The sequence below is a fragment of the Alosa pseudoharengus genome, unplaced genomic scaffold, assembly GCF_046254945.1.
Source record: "Alosa pseudoharengus isolate Yale_2024_CS ecotype anadromous, Long Island Sound unplaced genomic scaffold, YU_APseudo_1.1 YU_APseudo_1.1_scf_19, whole genome shotgun sequence".
NCBI classification, from domain to species: Eukaryota; Metazoa; Chordata; class Actinopteri; order Clupeiformes; family Clupeidae; genus Alosa; species Alosa pseudoharengus.
The window spans coordinates 32,605,222-32,625,210 of NW_027468657.1; the positions used below are offsets into that span (position 1 = coordinate 32,605,222).

The 19,989-nt window shown below is 42.9% G+C and overlaps 2 protein-coding genes across 2 annotated transcripts; both read right to left on the reverse strand.

The window, feature by feature from the left end:
• Window positions 1-1,395: 1,395 nt before the first annotated feature.
• On the reverse strand, window positions 1,396-9,822 carry ubl3b (ubiquitin-like 3b). Its single transcript, XM_076292447.1, has 6 exons — window positions 9,304-9,822; window positions 8,654-8,834; window positions 5,995-6,103; window positions 5,225-5,311; window positions 4,760-4,837; window positions 1,396-3,444 (listed from the first exon to the last, which is right to left on the reverse strand). Exons 2-6 carry the CDS (start codon window positions 8,678-8,680, stop codon window positions 3,392-3,394), a joined length of 354 nt encoding a protein of 117 aa, XP_076148562.1. The 5' UTR covers window positions 8,681-8,834; window positions 9,304-9,822; the 3' UTR covers window positions 1,396-3,391.
• A 241-nt stretch (window positions 9,823-10,063) lies between these two features.
• On the reverse strand, window positions 10,064-19,688 carry slc7a3b (solute carrier family 7 member 3b). Its single transcript, XM_076292446.1, has 12 exons — window positions 19,545-19,688; window positions 15,721-16,140; window positions 15,250-15,405; window positions 14,797-14,968; window positions 14,323-14,444; window positions 14,003-14,225; window positions 13,727-13,866; window positions 13,519-13,621; window positions 13,104-13,333; window positions 12,795-12,961; window positions 12,550-12,658; window positions 10,064-12,422 (listed from the first exon to the last, which is right to left on the reverse strand). The coding sequence occupies exons 2-12, from the start codon at window positions 16,082-16,084 to the stop codon at window positions 12,298-12,300; spliced, it is 1,911 nt and encodes a 636-aa protein (XP_076148561.1). The 5' UTR covers window positions 16,085-16,140; window positions 19,545-19,688; the 3' UTR covers window positions 10,064-12,297.
• Window positions 19,689-19,989: the final 301 nt, after the last annotated feature.

The following is a 19,989-nucleotide window of genomic DNA, read 5'->3' on the forward strand; positions in this document are numbered from 1 at the left end:
TCAGCACATTTCTACAGCAGTAGAACAGTCAGCCAGACTACCTGCAGGAGAGCCGCTTGACAGGTCGGGTCATCTCCCCGGGTCTGCAGTTTCAACTTTTCACGCTCAGGAGTGGCTTGTACTTTGGACACACACTAAATCAAACAAATTGCATAAACACCATCAGGACTCCAGCAATAGAAAAGGTCACATTTTACAGAGAGTTCAACAACACGTAACATTTCTGTCACAAACACCACTTGTTTCTTTCCACTCAAATGTTTTTAGTGTCTGCGGGCGCGAGGACGCTGCCAGAACCGGGGGAGCAGAACAAGTTGAGAGTCGGGAACAGATGCACTAGAGCACAGGGGCTTAAACATGAAATGATTAGAAACAGGAGTCCAGCGCTGGAATAAAAGTGTCTGGACCAGTCGAGTTTTCCTGAAGTCTGCTGCCAGAATCTAGTGGAAAGCTGGACTGTCCTGCCTGTCCAGCCCAGCGTCATTAAGCGACCTTTTCAAAAAACGCTTGAGGAAAAATATATTGAATCAGGAAGGCTCTAGTAAAAATTAAACACTCATTGCAACTCATGAAAGACCAACTTTATAAGGGTACCCCATAGACTTGCTGCAACTGCCACTGTGGAAGCGGAATGGAAAAACTGTGCTTCACTCATCTGGGGGCACGCAGCCTGGTGGAGTATTCCCTGGGCCAACGTAAATATGACTAATATCTGTAACACAGATGTGCTGTGAAGCCTATTTGAGCCATTACTGCATTAGAAATTCCTACCAAAAGATGCTGTGCATTCCTATTATAAGAATCACTGCTGTAGACTCTAACTCTATTTCAAATGACAAGTTTAACAACTCTTTGCTCTTGGGCTCAGTGTGAGTTCAGAGATACAGGAGGTGGACACTGATTCCAGAACAGCCAGTGTACACAGGAAAACACATCACTCACTTAAACAGAGTTAGAAGCAACACTGCCATCTAGAGGCAACTATCCATACCTAGGATAGAAGGCTGCTATTATAATGACTTGGCAAGACCTAAGGGAGATAATATGGAAATATCCATCTACTCCATTCTGTAGTCAGAGATTTAGCATTTCATGGGTTTAGCCAGTGGTATTTAAAAGTATTAAACTGATTCAGCAATGCAGAATCTTTCAAACAATGGAGGATTTGTGTGGTTTTAGAAATCCTTGAACGGGAATAAGAGAAAAAGAAAAACAGCCCATATGCCAACTTTTGCTCCAATCTCCAAATGGTTATGAATAGGAAGGAGAAAGTTCTGTTTTCCATTTCAGCAATAACAAAGGGGAACTTTTGCAAGAAAAAAGAAATGAAATCAGTGGTGGTCTCAATGCGGCAAAAAAAGGAAAACATAAAAGAGAAAACACATACAAAAATAATTATTATCTGGAAAGATGTTTTATTAATTTATAATACAAGCTTTAAGCAGAACTTTAGTTTAATCATTTGAAGCTAAATGCCAGAGTGGTGACTGAGGTTAAGAGACGATCACTGAGGAAGGGTCGCTCAGAGGAGGAACTCAAGCTGTTTCCAAGGAAACCACAGTCACCCATGACTGATTCGCTCTCCTGCTTCATCTGCACCATTCCTACCAAAACATTCAGACACACGCACACACACACGCACACGCACACACACACATACATATATCCCTTGGGACCATGATCTCATTCAAATCAACATCAATAAGCCATTTTTTTGAAAGTGTAGCCATACAATGCAATACCAATATGTATTAAAAGATTTCCTTTTTTTAAAGACCTTCAATCATTAATATTTATTTCAACAATCACAAAAAAGGATAATAATAATAATAATAATAATAATAATATAAAGTGAAATCCAACCATCCAGAGCTCCCGTATCCCCTTGGCACATTGGGGTTGAGAGGATGTTAAGTGGGGCTAACCCTTTTCAACAAAAAAGGGGAAAGAAAAAGACAGTGGGTACACAAAGCCTGATCATCACTGCCCCCCAAGCCACCCCACCCCACCCCCCACGTCCCCTCAGGCTGTCTCCAAGCCACCCCAGCGTCTCCTAATGATGCCCCCGTGCCTGTCTGACTCTCCGACTCCTCATAAGGCTGCCACCGCCCCAAGGGGCCTCTGCTAGCAGACAGACGTCTCGTCTGGGCGCACGAGTCGTAGGCAAGCATCAGACAAAAACCAGGTCTGAGGGCGGACGAGTCCTTTTCCTTTTTTTTTTTGTCTCTTTTTTTTGTTGTTGTTTGTTTGTTTTGCACCATGCCCATCCCGGCAGTTGATTCATGCAATCACACATCTTCACTGCACTTCACGACAGGGATATCCTGGGGTTCAAGGCCAGAAATTGCATACAACCACACCCTCGCGCACACACACACACACACCAAAGTGATAAAACACTTATACGACCAGGCCATGCATCGGTGTCGACACTGTCGTATACACCAACACCACCTCTTGCTTCACTTAATTCATTTACTAGTCATTTCTTTGAAACAAGACCCTCAGAACCTTTTCCTTCTGCACTTGGTCCAGATCCAAGGAAACCACCCCTCACAGATCAGGCATTCAATAATCTTCACTGCAAACAAGTGTCCTTCAGAAAGTTCTAAGTTACACCTAAAGGCAGAGTCCTATTTGGAGGGGGTGCTGTGACACATGGCACTCTCTAACAGGCAAGTCTAGAACGACACACTGGTGTGAGGGGGGGGGAAAGGGTTATGTTGTGAGATTAAGACCATGAAACACACACACAATAAGTTCAGATGAAGTTCCAAGATAAGTGCAGTCCAAGGTCTCTCACTACAGACCACACACACACACACACACACACACACACACACAAACACATGCTTCTTTACGACCGTTAGAAGCATGATTTGTAGTCCCTATGTGTGTGGGCCATCACAACAGAGAAAGAAAGAAATTCCTCCATATGGGGGAGAGGCACTCTTGTCCTTGAGCAGGGAACGTTTGCATGGCAGACTTCCTGTCAGCGCAGAGCAGCTCCTGCTTGGTCATCTCCTCCTCTCCCCCATCACCTCGTCATGGTTGGGGCTTCTGTTGGCAGCATTCTGTGCATATTTTTTTTTCCTCTTCCTCCACACAGTTCAGAGTAAAATCCCAATGCAAATTTTGGCAACGCCACAAAATATCTGATATTAATACTTGGCACAAAAAGAACAAAAACAAAAAAAAGTGTGTAAGAAATATGCAAGATCCAGTCCATTCCACTGAAAGTTCTCAGACAAAAATCACCTCAAAAACACACTATGGTGAACAGACTGACAGACCTACGTGGGGTGAAGGCTGAAATGGACAGGGAAGGGAGTATGGATGTGGTTACAGCTGGGTCCTTTTTGGATCATTTCTTTAATTTTCTTCTGTTTTTTCACAACAATAGACAGCAGCTGCTCTCTGTGGTCTTCTCCCGGTTCCTCTGGCCTGGGGAGAGTGAAGAAAGACAGAATCAGTCATGGGCCAGAAAGAACACCATAAAACACACTCAGTAAAGGTTCACACTGTGAGTAGACACACAAGCTTTACCCAGCTATTCAAACATGCGTTGAGAAAAGAGTGCATATTTGACTAAGATCCTGTACATGCTGTGTACTAAGCGGCAGGGCTGGAGCCTCTCTCACCCTGTGTAATGTTTTAATCTTGAGCTGGCCGCACAATCAGCTGTGAGCCTCAGATAGCAGAGAGAGGGACGTGCCCCAACACTCTCATTGTATAACAGCCGATGGGGCAACGCTGGTAGTCCACATACAATCTTGTGTGCATTATCAGAGCAACATAGGATAGATAACAAGGCGTCAAAAAGGAAGCATGCCACTGGCATTTTACTGCTGACAGTTGAATCATTAAGAGAAGAATTAAAACGTTCAAAGGGATAAAGAGACACGGCACATGCCATGATCTCGGAGCTCATCCAACATCCAGTCAGTAGTGAAGTTCCAAGTAAAGGCTGAGCCATTCCTTAGCAGCAGTCATCCAAGTCCAAGTGCACACACAAGGCACAGTCAAATGAAAGTCTGCTTTAATGAGAACTTGGCCCCCATTTTCAGCCTCGTTTTGCTAACCCATTTCTAACAAAACCTGATCGGGCTCATTACAAAGACAATATGGGGCATACGAAACCATTTACAAGGTGAAAGGGCTGTCAAGGTTTTTTTTAAGGACCGGACATTTAAGACTGACCATCTGAATAGTCATACGCTGCATATTCTTTTGCAGCATATTCTTTTGCGGCATCTAATGTGTTTTGTTAACAGTGCTCTGTGTGAGTATCAAAATGGCATGGATGTGGCTTAAGTCTTATTCAAAAGCAAAACACATTTCCCGAATACTGCTGGCCCCATTACTTTTAACTGAGACTACTGGCCTCAGGATTCTTGAAGACACATCTTGACATTACTTGAAGCGTCTCCACGTAAACAGGGTCTTGGAATATTTCAATAAAAGTCTGCTGGTATCCACGAGATAAAGTCCAAGTGCTCCAACTATTCCCAGCACTTGAAGAGAAGGGACTACAAAGAGGGGAATTCAGTAAACTGGCTGTTCTTGCGCTGGAGAAAAGTTGGAACTAATCAGAGTCTGGCAGCCAGCGGACACATCCAAGCTGCTGTGAGAGGAGAGGTGCAGGGGAGAGGAGCGGTGCAGGGGAGAGGAGAGGTGCAGGGGAGAGGAAGATGGATGGATGTGAACCCGGCTGAGGGGAGAGCGAGGCGGCTGCCTGGGGGAGCTGCTGGCGGCTTACCATGGGAGTTGGGCTCCGGCAGGGTCTCTCTGGCAACCAAGTGCATGACAGTTGTTCTGCCAGGGGGCAACTTGAGAGCTGTCCAACAGAAATGGGGAACATTTTAATTAGTCATTTTACAGACAACACTTGGATAATTGTGAACATTTTTACCACAAAGCACAGTTGGACACAAGTCAGTTTGCTTGTCCATTACATTTCTGAGGCAAACAAGAATGACAGTATCAGCTTGACCGCACTGGCCAAGTCATGACCTGTTTCTCATTTCGGCACTGACTCTTGGAGATACTAAAGAGTATAACTCATGCTGCGGCCTTTAAGAGGCGCCATCTATAAGCCATGAGAGCGCGTGCGAGAGGGTGAATTTACAACGTGCTGAGGAACACAAGTCAGGCGCTGACACTGCAGTTTGTGTAACTGGGGTGAGTGGTGTTGTGATGTGATGTCCGCTAAACAGACACTCACCTCCAAGCGTGACGTTCCCATGCAGGAAGCGACCCTGGAAGATGAGGCGCAGGATGTTGGGGCTGCTCACCTGCTCCTCCTCCCAACCTGCAGAGGGACACAGTGGCAATCAGATGGGGAGAGGGGGGGGGCGGGGGTTGCACACTCCTCACACTTAGACATTTAAACAGACACAGAGGGACTCGGACCCGACCGACAGTGGGCTGTGGGAATTGTTAGTACCACCATGTCAAAATACAATGTAATCTTTGATTCTTTACTTTCAGTTTCACTGGTGTTTAAAATAACTAAGCAGGTGTTCAATAGAATCGGTCTCACTGTGCGAGAAATTAAACTCGTCACTTTCACCATGCGGCCTGTTCTCATGACTCATTCATTTCGCTAGCCATCTGTGCGCTCCTGCCACGCCGCTGAATGTCCTGTGAATTTATACCATTTATATCACCAGCTTTCTGATACATCTGCCATTTCAGCACGTGTATGGATAATAAACACAGATTTGTGTACTTCAGTCACATGTTCATGCCAGTGCAATCAATATTTGGGCTGTTTGGCTCCTTCAAACTGGCTTTGTGGCCAATGCCGCCAGATGTCCATTAAAGAGACAAAGAACTGGAACTCTACAGCACACCAAGCACATCAATCACATGCAAGCACGTCATTTTTAACTCATCAGCACCGACCGCTACTGAACAAGAGAAGAAAAGTGGAGGGTCAAGCATCAGTAATATGCAATGTCGTCACTCTGTGGTGAGAAACTCAGCACTCACCTGCAGGCCAGTTCTCAAAGACATGGCGGGCGATGTCTGTGGCAGAGTCGTTGGGGGAGAAGGTGAAGTCCTGTGTTTTACCACTGACCAGGATGAGCCGGAGGTTCACCTGCACAGACCAGAGGACACTCACCAGCCAGACGTGGATAAGCAGGAGCCCAGCCTCTCTCCCAAGAGCCACAGCACACACAATGCTCCCCTTCTCCTGGCATGATACCCAATGACCTTTAGATGCTCTGCCTGAATACCAAATGCCTTCCTAATTGGATCTCTTTTTCCCCATTCATGGTCCTGTAACTGGGCTTTCCTCATTCATTGAAGGGTTCTGGTCAAAAGGATCTCCTCAGACGGGAAAGGAGAGAGGTGGCCGAGAGCTGCCAAACTTAACAGGGCTGTTGGTCTAATGCGATAACCCCAGGTGTCCCAGACAGTTCTGGGGCATGTTATTAAATTTGCATGGCCTGTACGTAACCCAGGCAAACAGGGGGCAGGAGCTTCTCTGGGAGGGGGGCTTCTTCAGAGTGCTGCCACTGATCAAAGACATGGCTGGAGATGATTCTCATCCCGGCTGTACTCAGGGTGTGGTAATCTTTCTGTGAGTTCATTAATAGCAGTATCTATTAGCGATAGCTTGTAAAGCCACTGTTCTAGATGCTTTATTATAAGCTGAACACATCGCTGCTTCGGTCACAAGATGGAAGACGTGCTAAAGTACTGGCCATCTATGCAGTGCAGACATACATAAACAGAAGTTTTGCTCGGGTCAGTTTATGGAATGCTAGTAACCAGCCCCTAGTCCTACATGTTAACTTTACAGTGCTCACCCCTTTGGCTGCAGGAATAAATACATTTGTCAAATACATTTTTACCCCTTGTTGTTCCACATAAAAATCATTGGGGGCTAAATTTCTCTCCTTCTAATGAGGTTTAAGTATAAAGTCATATAGAACCTGGGCACGATTGGCATTTGGCTGAGAATAAATGCAAGTCTTCAAAGACAGATGGAAAGAGCTTGGCAGCTGCTTCTGGCATTACTCAAAGCCCAACACATGCAGGATGAAAAGGGAAATTCGCAGAGGTTGAGCAATCACATGAAACCAGTGACAACTGCAACATTGCACAATTGCAAGTTAGTGATTATCCAAATCAATTCTCATCATTCATGAGTAGCAGGTTCTGTTTGATAGAGAATACTATTTTTAAACCATCTATGCTTTGAAGATGTATACAACAATGTGGAAGAATATGCATAATAGACTTAACGTTTACATTCCCACACACACATCTTTGTGATGCACTTCCTCTTGGTGGAGCCAGACGCATGCCTGACCAGCAGGGAGTGCAGACTTGTTCTGCATCCAGCTGGGTTTGGCCGATGAGGTCGCGACCCCCGCACCCCACCCCCGGTGAAAGGGAAAGGGACTCCCTTCCACGGCCAGCCTGCTCAGAAGCTCCAGAGTGACACCACTCCTGACATTCCCCGACACCATCTTGGCATGGGCCCTCTCCCTCCATGTGGCCTACATTCACAACCTCTTAATACCACTAACAGAGGTTACATAAATATAGCTTTCGCCTGGAGAAGTGTGTGTCTGTGTGTGTGTGTGTGGGGGGGGGGGGGGGGGGTTGGTGGGACAACTCCCTGGAAGCAAGGAGGATGTGCGTTCCAGACACAAGTCTGTGATGTTCAGAGATGGGACTCCCACAAAGGAATGGAGAACAAAGAGGCTGCAGCGAGAACTGTGACATCAGGGCAACAGCCTGTTTACAAACACTAAGCCGTTCATCCGCAGCGTTGAGGAGACATGCGTGCCCAGACCATTCCCCTCCCCACCCCACCCTACAACACTCTAAGGCTTGTGTTCGCGCCACTGTGGAGTAATGATATGTTCTGATCTGTGGATCTGACATCATGACGGTCATCACCCTTTGTTGCCCCCTCCCAACCCACACACTGATAAACAAATTCACAACAACAAAATCTGCCATGTTGCCCCTAGCGACAGGACAATAACAACCCCTCCCATTTGACTATCCTCTTAACTTCTTAAATTCAGGGCTAAATACATTCTAAGCTCATCAAAAACAAATACACTTTCATAATGAACAGATAGTGATAAATACAATGCACATATTTTGGGCTGTAAATTCGGCTACTGCTTTACCAACGCTGTCTAGTGTCTACATTAATATCAAGTCATTACATTGTGCAAACACTACATTATGCAGAATCTGTACAAAGCAGTCAACACTGAGCTTGAAATAGTACATAAATAATAAACACGTTCAAGTAAACATTTCTTTGATGTACCTAACTGACAGTGGCCAGCAATGTAACAAGACATTCCAACGGACATTGATTCTCAGATTCCCTGTCATATGTTGCTATTGGTCTTGAAAAAACCCTACATTGTTGCAATATGATGTATTATCTATGAGTGATGCTTACTTCTAAACAAGAGACATGGCCTGTATAATGTTCACTTGGACCCTCCTACCGCTGAGCTTATTCACACACACACGCCCCTCACCTCCCTTCTGAAGGCGACCATGAGTCCAATAAAGACAACACGCACAGCCTTATCTAGAACATCGGTGTCAAACACATAGAATTCGCAATAATTAACACTGGTTTAAATCAAAAGAGCAGCATACTCACCGTGTCGGGGTCTCTTTGAGTTGTCATGGCTGTGAGCAGAGGTGGAAAGCAGACAGGATGTGGTGATGCGTCGGTGGTGAAGGGGGGCAAACCCTTGGCACAAAGAGCCTGTGTGCGCTTCAATGCTCTTTACCCCCCAACCCTTCTCTCCTGCCCACTGCCTGGCACCAATTCAAGGCTACTACCTCAACACACCAGCCAGTATATCAGGCAAACCCACACAACTTTGATCATATAGAATTTGCTACTGACACTGAGGTGCAACAGCTGACGATTGTGATTTTAAGGCCAGACACACACACACACAGACATCTTAAGGAATAATATTCGGCAATGTGTTCGTCAGTTAAGGTTAATTGAATTATTCGGTGACAAGAATGTTTACTATTATGTTTATTGTCGCGAGATGAACTATTAGTAAATCAAACCTTTTCAGTTTTAAACAAGTAACCAGGCGGTATGCTAACGTTACTGCTTGTTAGCTATTTGCTTGAAATTGTTGACAGAAGTTCTACGGCTGTTTAGATGCGTGCAAGTTAACATTACGTTAAGACAGTGGTTTAGCTATTTCAACCGAACGTTAGCATAACACAGTCAGTGAAAACCTATAAGTGCCAGCTCTTAACAACTAATTGTAAAAGCACGCTTACCTGACAGCAAAATTCACGCTCCGGTGCTGATTAGCAAGCTAGCAAAAGCTGAAGGAACAGCTAACTTTAAATACGATAAGCTCGCTAACCAAACAGCTAACGTCATTAACATCAGTGGATCTTAGAGCAACACAGCGCTAATCCATCCCGACACAGGGCATGGTAAAGAAAACACGTCCCTTAACATTAACAAGGATCAGATGCGAAATTAAGGTCAACCTTCAAACCTGCGAATAGGGATAACGTTAGAAAAAATTGCTAAGACCAGCAATCACTAGGCTAGCCAGCTAACGTTGGTTTCGCTGAGACTGCGGCACAAAAAGAGGAACCGAAACGGATAGCTAAATACAAACAAGACCAATTCATGCAATTGGCGCCTTTCCCCTCAATTAAATAATCAATAGCACATTACCATAACAATCTATCTATTACGATAACACGCTATCGTACAACTGGGGGTCTACCCATCGTTCGGGTTGATCTTTTCCACTTGAAAAACATCAGACTGATGGCAGCGAATTTAAAGACACCGGAAATCAGCTGGCCATGTACACAGGAAACGCTGCCGTAAGGACTTTGGGAGTTGAAGTTTTCACACAAGACCCCCATTTTGTTAGAATGATGGAAAGTATCAATTTCTTGACAATTTACATTAAGTACACATGCCTAAGTAAGGCAGTTTGACAAGTCTTATAGTTGACTACGTTTATCATTAATTGTTAAAGTGAATTCAACCCAGAAAATACTCAGAAGACAGATGGAATTTGTCAAAACAGCTTTACTAAAGAAAATTACATCTATATACAGCTCATGTTCTAATACTTATACATATTTACAAATAACAGTTGATAGATTTGTACCCAAATGTAACGGTGGTGTATTCTAGCCTAATAACATTGTTAGTGATTCCAGATCAGGAACAAAACTAAAGATTAATAGGCCATTAGATGCTATATACATTTAAAGATATACTGGTTTTAATACTTGAAGTGAAAAGATCTTTGCAAATTGCTTGTGTTCAACACAAAATGACAGCATTGGATTAGGGGTAAAACTAAATAAACTAAACTAATTTAGTAAGAAAACAAACAGACAACAAAGAAAACGTGTAAACATTTACTGTACAATCAACAAGTATACGGACACTTGCGTATGCAAAAACTGAGACATGTAAAACATTGTCAGTTCACAAGTCAGACCTCAAGTATCGGGGTTTAAACATGTATGTTGTAATACTATGGTCCGTAATAATGTTCAAAACTGGACAACCGTAATAGCCAAAATGTTAGCTACAGTATCTCTATGTAATTGTGCCCAGAGTATCTGATTTCTTCAATATCTTTTAAACAAAGATTATGTGAGAAACAAAACAGTTACAGACCATTCAATACTCAAAACCATACCACAAGGTTTTTACCGATATTTGAAATAATCCCATATATGGTCAACATCGTTGTAACAGACTAAGCTCTGCAGTATTCAAGGTAAAACCATAGAAGATATCAGCTGTAAACCAATAAGAAACAGGCACAGTGTGACAAGGCTTGCGGTTACATCTTGGGCAAATGCTGACAAAGCTAAAGCTTTCATTTCATTAGAAAACAAAAGAAAATGCCCAACATAAGGAATGAACAATTAGTAAAAAAAGAAGACATACATAACATTTTAAATTCACAAATACCTCAAAGCTATAGTGTTATACGTTTTAAACACAGGTAGTTCTTTACATACACAAACATATATACAACTATAAAATAGATGAATGATTTTGGATTACAGACAAAAAGCATAGATTTAAAAATATTTCTCTCAATTTTAAATTCACATAGCAAATTAACAACTTAAAACAGACCAAGGGGCAATTTGAAAAAATAAAAATAAAATTAAATCCTTAATAACCAATTATACCATACATAAATATCAATGCATTTAACAAAAATATACATGCATGTATCGTTATAAATACTCAAATAGTAATAAATTGATTGTTTTGAAACCTTGCCAGAAATAAATATATTCCTCTGTAAGAGAAATTATGACCCATCTGTGGACAGGAAAGTCAAGTTTGTAACTTGCTGGGTTGGTTTCATGAACTGGGATCGCAGATCAAATGTTAAAATCAGATTCAGTCCTTGTCTATGAAATCAGCCTACTATGTTCAAGTCTCTTTTGGTGCAGATACTGGGATAATCCCTTCTCCTCTCATTAAGCACAGATCAGATGGAAAAGGTAGATTTCTATTCATGACAATGAGGCTAAAAACATGTATGTAACAGAGATAGCAGTCCTGGGAAAGCAGCATTGTTCGATAACGGGCTATAACAAATCAGCACTGCATAATTCATCAATATAATATAATCCCTAATTAATCAGTGACTAATCATAGATAACTGCAAACCAACAAAATGCTGTGCATTTTGAAACATACTCTAAAACATACCCTGTCACCCCTTAACAATTTGTGCCAATATGTGTGAGATAAGCATGGGATCAAATGGGCTCCACAATTGCTTGAGAAGGCAGAAAAGCAAAAGCTTTGCTGTGGCTGATTACTGGCTAATGGTTTTTGGCTAGTTACAAGCCATGATCATGTAACTTTAGATAACAGATACATATCTTGTCACATGTTCAACAACCCATGCTATGTAGACTCCCATCTTTACAATCATATGTACCATCTTCAACATATACTGCAAGTTGTAAAGGCTCCAAATATCTCATATTGAACTGTAAACCAAGGTAACACACCTCCATACAACAGAACTGATATCTTCAAAAGAATTTTCTCAAACATGGTCAGAAAAAATAGGTTTGATTGGGCCTTTGATTTTTCAGAAACTATCAGACAAATTGACAAATAAAACAAAGATAAAAGGCATAACACAAATATGTATCTAAAGAGACTTGGTAATTGTGTACAGCTATAAAATTTGCTCCTCCAGACACAACAAAATGTAATGTGTACGTTATATGCAACTCCACCAACACTCCTGTCTAAGGAGTCATGCCCTCTACTTCACTCTCCTCATCTACGGAGAAAATGGGGGCCTTCTTCTTAAGGGAGTCATTTGCGCCCTCTGAACTGTTCTTTAAACCATAGCAAAAATAAATTGCGAAACCTGAAACAGAGCAAGTGAAAGGTAAAGGGTTATACCATTTCATTCACATCTCCTACATAGTCTTCAACATTGACAAATATCCTTATATAGTATGGTTATGTGGAGAAAAGTGAAGAGCATTACTTACCGATTGCCATCCACACTGTAAAACGAATCCAGGTAGGTCCATCCAACTGCATCATGAGGTAGACATTAACAAAAATACTGATCAGAGGCAAAATGGGGAGAAGGGGTACCTGCAATTCAAAAAGAGAACAACAGGTTAATCACAAAGTCCATTCAAAGAGTTCCTCAAAAAGTCTATTAACAACAGACTATATTGTTATAAAATGAGGTGCAGTTAAATTAAATTAAATGGAAACGTGCTCTGACCTTGAAGCTGATGGATTCGATGCTTTGGGGCTGTCTCCAGATGATAACCACACAGATGATAGAGAGGATGGCCAAGATCACTGCTGGGATCATGAACACCAGCTCACCCGCTATAACCTCTTCACCCTTCAGAGCCAACACTGCACACAGTGCCGTGAACAGAGCAGCTGCAGCACAAGAGTGGGAGGGATACAAAAACCATGACTATCTAGGAATCATGCAGCTGAACTGACTGCACCGGACATTTTTTTGTGTTTGTTTTACGTTTACATGCATAACACAAGGGCAACAGGGTCATGGCAAACTCACAGATGGTTGCAGTGGTGCCGTAGACGATCATGCCAGAGGTGTTGGTGGGCTGGTCACACCTAGGGAAGATCAAGAGCCTCATGCTGAAGCGCTCCTTCAGAGGTTTGGTCTCCGTGTCCTGGTTGTACTCGTCCCCGCTGTCCCCCTCCGTCGTGTCGGACTTCTCCAGCCGCTCCAGCTCCACCAGTTTCAGGTCACCGGGGTTTGCGTTGAGACTCCCTGGCTGATAGCTGCAGTCACAACAGTCCCAAAATGAGCACACACATCAAAGCACACGCAGTCAAAACACCGCCACGGAAACACAGAACAATGGCACAAGCGTATGTCCACACAAATAACAATGCATAAAAGCCTTCCCCTCATTCACACGAAAACACAGCGGTCATCTTCCGCTCCTACTTTAGCTTGTACTCACCGGAGGATGAGGACACATACAGCCACCAGCGTGTAAGCAAGCAAAGTTCCGATCGACATCAAGTCCACCAGCGCCGCCAAGTCAAAGAGAAAGGCCATCAGAGCTGTGGGGGGGAACCGTTTGATGAGTCAACTTTGTTCAGAACATTCTACAAATGAGAAAATTGTTCCACATCAGGTTGCCTGATTGCTTCCACTTGCGAGTTTACCTGCCACAATCCCAGACACTATGGTGGCGATCATGGGTGTCTTGGTCTTCTCGTGCATGCGCGAGAGGAAGCGGAACAGCAGGCCATCCTCAGCCATGGCGTAGATCACACGGGGCATAGGGAACATGGAGCCCAGCAAACTAGACAGAGGAACACCACAGCCATTCAGTCTAAACGGCTTCAACATCCGTATCAATATTACGACTCCATATAGGACATTTTGTAATGAGACTTGCACAGAGTGTTAAGATATGGAAACAAACGTTTTGTCCTGACCTTGTGGAGAGAGCACAAAGAGAACCTACGGCTACAATGTAGCGTGCAGGGTCCCAATGCACATATTGGAAGGCCTCGGGCAGAGGACTGTTGGTGTCAAGAAGAAAATATGGCATCATAAGGGTGAGGGCAGCAGACACACCAAAGTAGGCAATGAAGCAGATTAGGAGAGAGGCCACGATTCCGATGGGAATGGAACGCATGGGATTTTTTGCCTCCTCGCCTGAATGGGGCACAAAAAAACAGAGGGATTAGTTTCAACACACAAACGCGACGCGACACATATTTCTCTTCCCCTTGGAAACCTGGCGGTGACCTACTTGTGGTGGCGATGCAGTCGAAGCCCACAAAGGCATAAAAGCAGGTCGCAGCTCCAGAAAGAATTCCTTTGAAGCCAAAAGGTGCGAAACCACCCGTACCAAACGCCTTTTCAATTTCCCCCCTGAAACAAAAACACCAAAATGCTGATAGTTTCATTTCTGATCTGCAAGAAACTGACAAGAATCAAATATTGACTATGCATTAACTTGTAATAAAGATGTTATATTGATAGGCATCAAGTGCTGCAACTACAAAGATCTATTCCCATTATCAACTATTTTCTAATATTACATTACTACCCCTACTTTGAAGGGTTATGTGAATTTACAGTGCAATTATAGTTACACAGACCAGAAGAACATGGTCTGGCACGGAAACAAGCATTTCCTCCTAATCCACCAAATGAACCACTAATGACAACCATTCTCCTGTAACCCTGGAGACGGGGGTCCCTGGCAAATTTAAGAACTCACTCGGTCATGGTCTTGTTCATGTGGAACAGGTAGTCCTCCTGCGTGAGGTTCCAGTTCTTGATATCCCCCTTGGCCAAGCCAGAGATTATGACGAAGCCAAGCACCACCAGGTTGATCCCGGTGAAGATTTTGTTGACCAGAGCCGACTCATTCACACCAAATGTCAGGAGGCCTGTTCCAGAGAGAACGTTGGAAAATGACAAGTAGCTCATTATCCTCACTGCACTCAGAGGTGCGAAAACATTCTGTGCTGCTGCGTGATTAAGGGTGGTTCTATGCTTCGGATTACTTTACATTAGCCTTCACAGAAACCATAACAAACATCCTAGAGCCAGGCTCGGTTGGAACCACAATCAGACATGTAATACCAATAAAGCTGAAACTAAGCCGTAGTTGTTGTGTAATTGGATTCTGTGTTGATGGTGTACAGGACCAATAACAAGTGGGTCTCACCAGTGAGAAGCATGATTAGGATGAGGGCAAATACATCTGGGTACTTCGCCAGTGCAGGCACGTTCATCGACATTGCCGACTTGAAATACGTAGAGATCTTCTGCTCCACCAAATTATCAAAAGTGGAGCTCCAAGCACGAGCCACACTTGCTGTCCCTGTGAGAGGAGGCAGAGAGTGCAGGGTTGGTCAGACATGAGGGGCTATCAATAAGACTAGAGTTGATGTTTAAGGGTTTACTGGGTATACTCAAGTACTAAGGTGTCAAGTGTAATCATGTCATTATTTTTTTAAATATCGCTTGAACTTCACTCCAGTATCTACAGCAGTCTCTGCCAAATGCATGCAACACTTCAAACCAGGCACTAGCAAATAATGTGGTTTCAGATGGCAGGTTTACTTCGGATTACACAGATGAATTTATTTTAATATGAAAAGCCATCAGCTGAAGCTGCTGTCATAGTCAGACTTACCGATCACATAGGACAGTATAAGGTTCCATCCGGTGATGAAAGCCCAGATCTCTCCCACGGTCACATAACTGTAGAGGTAGGCAGAGCCGGTCTTGGGCACACGAGCACCGAATTCAGCATAGCACAGACCAGCCAGAACAGAGGACAGAGCAGCAATCAGAAAGCAGAGGACAATAGCAGGTCCAGCCTTCTCCCTGGCAACCTCGCCAGCCAGCACGTACACACCAGCTCCCAACGTGGCTCCTACACCCAGGGCTATGAGGTCCAGTGTGGACAAGCAGCGAGCAAAGCGGGTCTCCTCTTGGTTGAAGTCCATCACCCGCCGACGGACCAATTTCCTTCCAAAAGACACCAACTGCTTCATGGTGATAAGTGCCAACGATGATTTCACAGCAAAAAAAAAACCTCTGGAATTGAAAGCTGAAAAGAGAAACAAGGGTTAGAACATATGTCCAGGGGTCAAGTCTGATACAAACTGCTACTTTGAAATGTTTTGTTTGTTAAATAACCGGACTAACACACTCAACACGTAAACATCAACATGTTAACTCAACTGGGTGTGTCAAAATATATGTGAATAAACAATAGCACTTTCATTTTCTGCTTTCTGCCCAAAATGTCCGTGGGGCGATTAAAATGTTTTTTTTTTGTTTGTTTGTTTTTTAAATAACTGGAGTAATATCCTTTATTCACAAACTTTATTTAAAAGGATTTCACTTGCCACCTTTAACCAACAAAGATCACTCCTGTTCCAAACAAATGTCATTCACAAAGTAAACAGAGGCAGCTTTCCATCTTTGCCCCAAGCATACAACACCTACAATGAAATGTAACCCAACAAGATTCTGCTTTTGACATCTGTACATGAACTACAAGGTCATGATCAACACTAATCTACAGTGGAGAGTGATATTGAGAGTGAAAAAAAAAGCAGTTCTCCTATTAGCAAACATCAGCGCTTATAATTACAACTTGAGAAGTAATTATGGTCCGAACTCTTTATTATTTATAGTTTTGTGAGGATTTTTTTTTTTTAAAGATAAAATCAGAAATAAATCTGGTTACTTTCAGGACTGCATTTTTTGCACAGAAAGAAAAGAAATCATGGCCTCACTGTACAAAATATGTGAGGTGTATAAATAGTTCACAAGAACAAAAGAGAAGTATCAGAAAGCACAGATGAAGGCTACCTGACAATAAGACTTAAACTGATTAAAGATTAATAAAGGGGATAAACGATCTATTTGTGAATACCAAGGAGGAACCTACTTACAGGGAAAGAAACCCATCACCTGATTGATCAGAAGGGTTAACCAGAAACCAGTGAGAGCCAAACTCACAAAAAGAAGTTACTATATGTGGCAATTAACCAACTGTTGACACTTTCCTCCATATGGAGAAACTCGAGCAGTCATGCAAGTTTTATCAGGCACAGTCTGAACGGCCAGCCACCACCCAGAGTTCAAGAACACACAGCCATCCTGACTTTCACAAGAGCTGGGATCAATGCAGCGACACTGACTCACAGGACACACAAGAAAGTTTGCAATCCAACATTCTGTTGTCAGAAAGGAGTGTCCCATAGTGTTTGTAAAAAAGATAGTAAAGTAAATTAGCATAAATCCGTGTTACAACCTTTGAGTCAAGTCAGGCAGCAGTGCCAAATGGGTGATGGCTAAAGGCCATTTCTCTGGCACAAATCCAAACCTCAAAACCTCACGCAGCCTTGGACCAAAAATGCACATACGCACTAAGAATCAGCAGGTTTAGATAAGCATAATTCAGTTGATACAGGAATGCCTCACACTCTTATATAACTCATAGATATTTTAGCATGGCATGATACACCAACACTGTTGCAATATGTCTCATCATCATCAATCACCTTGATCCAAGGCCATTTCCATTTCAGTTCACAATGATATTATTGTTCTCCCACTAAAGTATCAATCTACTCAGCTGACATGGTATGCAAAAGCCAAGCTGGATAGCAGAGGGACGTTGGTTTGGCCCCTCTAAAGCAGTAAGAGGATAATGTGTTGAACATAAACCAAAATCATTCAAGCACTTGGTTTCCACAATGTTATAATATACAACTTCACTTTCTGGTACGAAAACCAGCACCTTCCGATTTTCCTCTTTCTGATGCTGGCTTGAGACTGGAATATTCTTTAATAGAAATATGCCGTGGTTTCGATGAAAAAACTGAGCCAAGGAAATTTTAAACCCCACAAAACCCACAGAGATAACAGTTAACAAGGAACAACAATCAACCCATTTTCTACACTATTTAGGCTTAGACAGATTTAAAACTAGCAGAGCAGTGGAGTACAAGACATCACATTTAAATGGTGGGTTCTTAAAACTTAGAGAATCAATTTAACTTGCCATGACTGCCATTACTGACTTTCAGCTTACAGAAGCCAGGATGCTGGAATTCTGCACATCTAATCCATGGTATGAAATGGGAATTTTCTGCGTTTGCATCCATATCAACCTTGATATTCACAGTTTGGTCATAAGAAAAGTAATGCATTTTGAAATGCATGTTTGGTCATGAGCGTTCAGAAAATGTGTAAACCAAAGGGTTTTTTGTTTGTTTGTTTATGCGAGTGTGAGGAGTCACACTGGAGGGTGCATGCCATCTGTGACCTCGGGGACAACAAAACATATTGAGACCCTCAGCAGAAACCCATACCTAGCTGTTTCTAGTAAGACCTGGAGTTAAAGGCTTAAGACCTTTCAGAGCAAGGGTATCAATTGCTGTCTATATAGCGATGCACCATAAAGTGGCCTCTATGTTGTAACGTTACATAATCCTCACAATAATGATGCACGTTACCTACAGCGCACGCACGCCTAATAGTACGAAGTGATTTACATGGTCAGAACCACCAACGCTAACTCGGCTATCAATGGCAATATGAACAGCACTGGCATCATTCACGCCAGGTGCTGTACATTAGGACGGTGTATAAACGTTATTCTAGTAAGACGACCTAACATGTATTCATCCACTGGGTGAATACTGGTTATTTGGCCCTCTTCCGCCAATCATCTTCGCTAGCTACTCTTATTCACTGCTAACCGCCGTCGTTTAGAAGTCTCATCCGCCTGCTAAATCCTGGGTTTTATCGTTATAACATAGTGGCATTGCATCACTCTCAGCGGGTAGCATGGGTAGCGAGTTAGCCAGCTAAGTAAATTCTATGAAACCTTCTATAGACGTACTTTACTATTATTATATTAGGATATCTTACGTGTGCGTCGTGACATTTAGTACTTACCAGCGTTTATTAATCTAGCTAGCTGCTAATCAAAGTTTCTTAACATTATCTCACCGTGAGACAAAGCACGTGAAAGGCGGATAACATTAAGTGTTTTCAAATTCCCGCGTAAATGTTAAATTGAAAAAACAAAAACAAATTGCCATCACTGGATTAAACTGATATCGTTAACTACTTAAGGTTACGCGATTTGTCAAGTAATCAGTGGACCATAGGATGTCTTGGCTGGCAACACGCGCTCAAATTGCATCAGAAATGTTCTGATTAGCTGATGTTACCCATCACACCATGCAGACCAATTGCATCAGTTTCGTAGTCAGTTTAATATCACGATTTGTATCTATACCGGGTTTACAACAACATAAATGTAACTTAAACACAAACATTATTTCATAGCATTCTATCTCCACTTGAAAAGAAGAGTGGGGTATGGCTATTTCTGACTAGGTCCATATGGCGCGATGTCATCATCTCACATGAAATGAATTAACATTAACAGTTAAGATCATAAATGTCCACATGATGAGCACACTTTACCTGTTTTGAGGATGACAATCAGATCCCGGACAATATTTCGACGATCGGCTTAGTGTGCGAACTACACATCGACTTTAGTTAGCGTTACACTAATTGTCAGAGTTGGGAGCGGCGAGGTTGACTAGTGGCTACAAATGCGGAAAGACACTTGATACGCTAGGCGGAAGTAAAGACCATTTATGGGGCGACAAGAGGCATGGCCGTTTGTTTTGTTGACGTCTCACCCACGCAAGTTCCCTGCACGGAGAGTCAAGGAAACTCCCACTTCGTGTGTATTTTCTCTCCTCTTTTCTTAACACCCTGACCAATGAGCTTGAAGGTTAGGTGAACTCCCAGATAATTACTTTAAGCTTATCTGACTGACTTGTGCTGTAATGCGTGTTGAGATGCTATAGACTAGAGGCTTTTGACAGTAGGCTACAGTTGGCCTAGAGAGTGTGCTATT